This window comes from Rosa rugosa, chromosome 4 (genome assembly GCF_958449725.1).
Source record: "Rosa rugosa chromosome 4, drRosRugo1.1, whole genome shotgun sequence".
In the NCBI taxonomy this organism is placed as follows: domain Eukaryota; kingdom Viridiplantae; phylum Streptophyta; class Magnoliopsida; order Rosales; family Rosaceae; genus Rosa; species Rosa rugosa.
The window spans coordinates 14,985,336-14,993,141 of NC_084823.1; the positions used below are offsets into that span (position 1 = coordinate 14,985,336).

Consider the following 7,806-nt stretch of genomic DNA (forward strand, 5'->3'; position numbering starts at 1 on the left):
TAAAGTTTGGTTATGGCATAAGAGACTTGGACACCCATCATTTAGTTACTTCAAAATTTGTTCCCTTTGCTCTTTCAACATTATAAGGAATCCAATTTTGGGTGTGAGACTTATCTTGGGAAAAAGTCATTGTGTAACCTATCATTCCAGTTTCAATAAAAGTAGTGCACTATTTGATTTGATTCATTCTGATGTTTGGGTCCCTTGCCCTTCTACTCCTTCTAGTATGCTTTGGTTTGTACTCTTCATTGATGATTGTACGCGAACGTGTTGGGTTTACTTGTTAAAACATAAAAGTGAGGTTTCTTATGTTTTCAAGATTTTTCATTCCATGATTCAGACTTTATTTCATACTCCTATCAAGGTTTTCTAACAATGGTGGTGAATATGTCAATCATGACCTTCGTGAGTACCTACATAGAAATGGCATTATCCATCAGACCACATGTCTTCTAACACCTCAACAAAATGGTGTGGCTGAATGAAAGAATCGACAAATTCTTCAAGTAGCTCGCTCAATCTTGATCGATGCTCATATGCCTGAAAACCTTTGGGGTGATGTCATCCTCACAACCACTTATCTTTTGAATCGCTTACCCACATAGGCTCTTAAGCCACCCACCCATTGAAGCCGACCATATCACCCCAGAAACACCACTTGAAGCTCTTGGACAATTCTTCACTCTTCCACCTACTCACACTCTTCCACCCAAGATCTTCAGTTATGTGGCTTATGTCTACATCCTTCGTAATCAAAGGAGTAAGTTAGATGCTTGTGCGGAAAAATGTGTTTTTGTGGGATATGCTTCTCACCAGAAAGGATATAAATGCTACAATCCCTCTACTCGCAAAATGCATGTGACCATGGATGTGACCTTTCGTGAACTTGATATTTTCTTTTCCTCGAAGACTCCTCTTCAAGGGGAGCGCATATCTGTGGAAGAGCAGTCTTCCTCAACATTAGAGGACTTTCATTTCCTTGTGGGAAAAGATATTCAAGGAAGCCAAGACAATGGTGATATGACAAACTCATCAAAGAACTCCTTACTCATACGACACTAGTACCAATATCTCTAGAGGATGCTCCTGAGGTAAATTCAAACCCTTTACTCATAACAGATAATGTTGTTCATGATGAGTCTAATGATGCGGCTAAAATAGCCTCACTATTTAACCCTGCAAAATGTAGTTGTCAGTATAGGATAAGTAGGGATCGTTCAGTCCGGGGATTGTAGGGTACACCTACACAAAAATGTCAATTAACAAATAAAAGAATAAAATGGGGGTTTTGAAATTTGGTTCCTAATCTACTTAAAATAAAAACGAAACAAATAAAACTATCTACAATGATCGACTTCTTCACACTCAAATCAGAATTTTCAAACCATGTCAACATGCAATGAATTGTTTCAATCTATACAACCTAAAATTGTGCCAACACTAACTATCAAAAATAAATTTGAAGTACAAGTTTGAAGAGATCGAGTACCACTTTAATTCTTCTTTTTAATCTCCTAAATTAGGAAAAGTCCATAACTTAAAATATTTCATATAAAACATTACGTTAATACTGAAAAGCATCCGTCAACATTAAATATGAATCATTAAGTGCAATTAGAATTCTGAATTCAAACATGTATGCATTCATAAGAAGTCACAAACACACAAACATGTAGCATATAATTTCGACCATTGTGCATAGCCTTTACCACTTTAATTTCTGCCCTAAAACGATTAGGTGAATTAGAACACAAATTTGGCTTTATTCACCTGCAGATTAACATCATTATTCAACAAAAATCATATGCTTAAAGATATAAAAGGATGGCACGAAATCATATTGTAAAGATATCATAAACAACTCAAGAACATAAATAAATGAATCTGAAAATTACTAACATAAACTTGTTCTTAACAAAAATCCAACTCCAATAACAAAGTTCATAATCAAAATCTGAAATTCAATACTAAAGAGTATGAAAACATAATTAAGGGCCATGAGTTACACTTTTTGATCTTCAAGGAAGCTTGGAGAATGTCAAGAGAACACAGGGCTAGGCCTTCAAGAACACGAACAGCCTTGGAGAAGTCCTAAAGCTCTTCACGGCAAGAGGCTTTATTTCTGAATTTTGGAGAGGGTTTTGGAGAAAAGAGAACTAGGCTAATGAACTGAATTTTGCATGAAGAAGTGATGGTTTTGGCTTCAAGAATTGCTGCTATTTATAGTGGAATCCTCCTCTCTCGTGATGCAATCATGGCCAATCATCTAGAGGTGATTTCTCCTCCAAATTTCCTTGATTTTCTCATGACAAAGTCATGAATTTTCTGATCTCTTTTCCCCTTAATGACTCATGGTATATTCCTTGAATAGTGACCAGATACATCCTTTATTCCTCTCCTTTGAATAACACTAATTTCTTCTTCCAAGAGTTGTGGACACAATGAACTCCTATAATCAAGAAAAGTCAGAAATTAATTAGTGTCTATAATCAATAGAAAATAAGATAATTAGGAATAAATATTGACTATAAACACTCCCTTTTATCTCCATGAAATAAGAAGAATTTGTGTGAATGAAAACTCCTTGAATTCCTCCTGATTTATGCAAGTCTTCTTATCCTTCAAGTTTCCTTGATTTCATCACTCAAGAGTTTTCAATCGGATGGACTCCTAAATTCTCTCTTTAAAACAAGAAAATCAGAAATAGGAAAGTTCAAAGGAAGAAAGTTCCCTAAAACAAAATAGGAAATATTTCCTAAAATGAAAGAGGAAAGTTTCTAAAATGACCTATCCTTCATTTACACTCATTTCTGCTCTTTTTCACCTATTTTCTCCATTTCCGTCCTTGAAGTACCTAAAAACAGAAACTATGTTATAATTAGTAATTTTAAGAGAGTAACTTAGCCAAATGAGGGAAAATACATATTAAAAAAGTCACACTTTGTGCTTTTATCATCTAACCCTGATCCTCATAATGTCATACATGATATACCAAATCTTTAGTCTAATTATGTTGTGCATAATGAGGATGCCATAATTGATAAGCCCAATATTGAGTCTAACGACCGTATACATAGTAAAGGTGACCCTGAAACAAGATCCAACCTGGAAGGAAGTGAGGTCCCAAAGTATCAGTTACCATCTCGATCTACGAGAGGGAGACCCAAAGTCAATTATGAACCTAACCCTAAACCCAAGGCCAAATATCCTATTAGCAACCATGTATCGACCCAAAGATTGTCGGAGTCATATGCATCCTTTGTATTCCAATTATCTACTATTGCCATTCCAAATAAAGTGCAGGAAGCCTTGACAGACGCTAAATGGATCACCCAACCAATGAAGACTGAGATGGAAGCCTTGGAAAAGAACGGTACATGGGAACTTGTGCCAAAACCTGTAGGAAGAAAACTGTGGGGTGCAGGTAGATCTACACATTGAAGTATGCAGCTAATGGAACACTCGATAGGTATAAAGTAGGGCTTGTCGCCAAAGGCTACACACAAACATATGGAATTGATTATCAAGAAACATTTGCACCAGTGCCCAAGATCAGTACCATCCGCGTATTAATGTCTATAACTGCAAACTTGAATTTGCCTCTCAAGCAATTTGATGTGAAAAATGCATTCTTACATGGAGACCTCAAGGAAGAAGTATGCATGGACTTACCTCCAGGATTCATAGCACCATCACAAAAGGGTATGGTGTGTAAATTGAAGATATCCCTATATGGGCTCAAGCAATCTCCTAAAGCATGGTTTGGGAAGTTTAGTGAGTCAATGATGACATTTGGCTACAAGCAGAGTAACTTTGATCATACTCTCTTCTTGAAGCAGAAAAAAGGCAAGCTGACTGTTCTAATTATTTATGTAGATGATATGATTGTAACAGGAGATGATCAAGAAGAAGCAAAGAATTTGGAGGATTACTTGTCATCTGAGTTTGAAATGAAAGACTTGGGTGGGCTGAAATATTTTCTTGGCATTGAGCTGGCTAGATCAGAAGAAGGCATTTTCTTATCTCAAAGAAAATATGTCTCAGACTTATTTACTGAAACAAGTTTTTTAGCTTGCAAACCTGATGATACGCCAATGGAACAAAATAACAAGTTAGGGGAATATCCTGATCAAGTACCTTCCAAAAAGGAAAGGTATCAAAGACTAGTTGGCAGACTCATATACCTATCTCACACACGCCCAGATATTTCATATGCTTTGAATGTGGTAAGTCAGTTCATGCATTCCCCAAGTGAAACTCACATGAATGTAGTTTACCGTATTCTTAGTTACTTAAAGTCAGCTCCAGTTAAAGGAATTATGTTTTCAAAGAATGGAGACTTGGAGGTTGCTGGGTACACTGATGCAGATTGGGCAGGATCTATCACTGATAGAAGATCAACCTCTGGATACTTTACTTTTGTGGAAGGTAACCTTGTTACTTGGAGAAGTAAGAGAAACAAAAAGTAGTTGCTACGTCTAGTGCAGAGGCAGAATATAGAGGAATGGCCCAAGGAATATGTGAAATGTGGTGGCTCCCTAACCTATTGAAAGACTTGGGGTTCAAGCCTAAACAAGTTATGAACCTATTTTGTGACAACAAGGCATCCATAGACATAGCACACAATCAAGTTCAACATGACATAACCAAACATGTTAAAGTGGACAAACACTTTATTACCAAGGAAAAGCTAGAGTCAAAGATCATTGATGTGTTACATGTGAAGATTGAAGACCAGCTTGCAGATATATATTCTGACTAAAGTTGTTTCAAGTAAAGTATTTCACAACTCACTTGACAAGTTGGGCATTCGAGACATCTATGCACCAACTCGAGGGGGAGTGTTGACATGAGCTGTATCATATGAATTAATCTTTATTATGATTTATTTTGTGTATCAATTAGCATTAGTGATATAGTTGACTTAGATCAGAATTAATTACTTTTCTTTATATGTACATGGTTGTAGTACTATATAACCCTTCTTAAGAGATGAATATACTTACAACATTATTCCTACACAGTTCAAGAGTTTAGATATTAAACTTCCAACTGTGAGCCAGCATCTTTCACATTTACACAGGATACCATAGCCATTATCAACCAGACGTTGTAGCCAGTTGCCACAAACTCCACTATCTCCTTACCACATAGCCTATCAATCATTACATAATAACACACGTCTCTGTGCATTTTGGCTGCTTAGGCTCAGGCTTGTTTTCAAGATCGTTTCTAAGCTTTCGGATTACACCCTCAGACCTTTGTTGAGCCTCTTGGGTAGTCTCTTCTGCTCTTAGTCGTGCAACACGTTCATCTGCTAACTTTTGTTCAAGCATCATGGTTTTCTCTTTCATCTTTAAATCAATCTGCATATTTGTGATTCAGATAAAAGTATACATGAAAGTAAAAGTTCAATATTTACAAGTGTGTAAGAACAACTTAATATTAGAGGCAAACACTTTGTGCTCTGAGATCTATATTACCCACTCGATCTTTCCAAATCCAAAGAAAGGAAAAATGAATTGTTTTTATATGGGAGAGCACCTGAATCATAAGACCAACAGCCAATGCGAAAAAATATACACAAATTCATTCTTTACAAATACAAAGATCTTGATCAGTTTAAAAGGGTAGATCAATAGATACAGGACTACGGCACAGGATGCAGCAAACTGCAAATTGTAGTTTTAACTAAGCCAACTGTTAAACATGCTGATGCCAATTATTGAATGCAAAGAAAATGCAGATGAAAATATACCATCTCAGTAATCTGTTTAAGCTGCTGATCATGTGCAAGCTGTATCTGCTCATTCAAACGAGATATTTCTTGTTTTGAATACCCCTTTGAAGCAACCTCTTCTTGTTGATCACGAAATTTCTGTCCAGATGCAACAATGTTTTGATCATTATATTCAATACCAATTCTAAAAAACATACCATAAATAAAAGAGAAAACAACAAATACCTTCACTTCAGCAAATATCTCATCCGTGTATGGCCGCCCACCATTCTGTGCTATAACCAAGTTTACAATCGAGAGAAGCCGCTGCACTTGTTCAACCCTCTTGCTTTCATCCTTAGTCTTGTTATCAAAAAGCACACAACGATTTCCACAGAGACCAAGGATTTCCTAAATTGTTGCAAGAACTGATTATAAGTCTAGTGCATGATAGGCTCATATCAAAGAGAGTACTGGATCAAGCAATAAAAATAAAAGAAAATTCTTACATAAAATATGTCAAAATGATCTTCCATTAATTCTATATTACTAATAGATTTATGTCAACTTCTAATGATAGTACTGCTCATTTGAACCAAGTCTACCTTATATCACCACACATCATTAATAAAGACCAACTTTATTTCTGGGAACAACAAATGACAATGACAGTATGACACCAATATTTTCTGTAAAGAGGTAATACACATTTGATGTAAGCAATGAATAGGGAAGAGTTCCCAAGAACTGTCTCATTAGAGAGGACAAGCATTTTCACTAAGTTTGATATCATTTGGAAACAAATCTGGGGACCAAAGAAAAGAAAAAAAATGGAGAACCAACAGGAATGCTTCAACAGAACTTCAATACTTCTAAACTCATGTCTCAACTTGACTGTTTTCTTTATCAAACTTATAAGTCCAAATGAAATACACGATGATGTTAACAGGTATAGTTAAAAAGAATATCATACTGCTCATTCAGAAATGGAAACGAAAGTAGTGATGTTATCATGACATTTTAAGCTTGGGAAAGGAAAACAAAATTGAAGAAACAAATTTACCTTCAAATGCTCCGGGCAATCACGGCCCAAATAATCTTCCAAAGTCTCATCTTCTTCAAGCTCATCTCCTCCCGTAAAGACAACAATCATATAGTCAAAGATTTTACTTCCAAATAGAGTTTCCAAGCTACGGATTGCAGACTCTTCTTCTTTTGTAAAGCGAGTTCTAGTTGAGAGAACCACAAGAACACCATGGATTCCATCCTTGGCCAATGTAATGCATTTGGCAATTTCTTTGCTAATAAAGTCTGATTTGGCAGAATTATCAAAAAGACCTGCAGCATACTACACAAATCAAAAGGAAAGAATAACAGTTGAAAAGCAGGTTCTTAAATGCAACTACTTTATATACTCGTAGAGCTAGTCCAAGACACATTTTTCAGATACATAATTACAAAACAAATACACATTGGCAAGACTTTACCAGGAGTGTCTATAACATTAATTTGTTGTCCATCTCTCAAGATAGCAGTCTTCAATTCAGTAGTGCTCGTGACACTACTAGAGCTACGCTTGGCCTTGAAGGCGTTTTTGCCAAGAATGCTGTTGCCTGTTGCACTTTTTCCATTACCAGTGCGTCCAACTAAGACCACAGTGCGAGCAGCATTAGAAAAGGGAAGTTCTTGGTTAACATCAATCAAACGTCCACCCATTATACAAAATCAGAATACCTGCAACCATATATGTTTCATATTCTGTCAATGCTTCATAAATGAAGAAAGTATTGCAAGTAGAAACAGGATACCTAGCAAGCATATAGTCTATATATATTATCGAGAGAGAGAGAGAACCGTCTGATGAACACTGGCATGCCGACAATTGAAACAAGGCAAAAAAACTGTGGAGTGAAAGAGACGGTACGATTGGAATAAAAGCATACAAGATCGTCTCGAAAGGAAACTCAACTCAGGTAGTGGATGAGCGAAGCCAAGAACAAAGAGACTCTCTCAGAGGCGCCAAGAACAAAGGGACTCTCTCGGAGGCCACACAGAGAGAATTAGAGAAGTTCTTTGTTATGTCTCTG

At 36.4% G+C, this 7,806-nt stretch overlaps 1 protein-coding gene across 4 annotated transcripts; it reads right to left on the reverse strand.

Annotated features, from left to right (window-relative positions):
- Positions 1 to 4,861: 4,861 nt before the first annotated feature.
- LOC133746304 (immune-associated nucleotide-binding protein 9-like) lies at positions 4,862 to 7,806 on the reverse strand. 4 transcript variants are annotated; one of them, XM_062174481.1, is made up of 6 exons: positions 7,574 to 7,789; positions 7,207 to 7,453; positions 6,783 to 7,057; positions 5,966 to 6,130; positions 5,759 to 5,878; positions 4,862 to 5,366 (listed from the first exon to the last, which is right to left on the reverse strand). In XM_062174481.1, exons 2-6 carry the CDS (start codon positions 7,433 to 7,435, stop codon positions 5,166 to 5,168), a joined length of 990 nt encoding a protein of 329 aa, XP_062030465.1. In that variant the 5' UTR covers positions 7,436 to 7,453; positions 7,574 to 7,789; the 3' UTR covers positions 4,862 to 5,165. The 4 variants fall into 4 exon arrangements, with proteins under 4 accessions (XP_062030465.1, XP_062030467.1, XP_062030468.1 ...); XM_062174483.1 differs by having other exon boundaries at positions 7,528 to 7,789; XM_062174484.1 differs by having other exon boundaries at positions 7,663 to 7,777.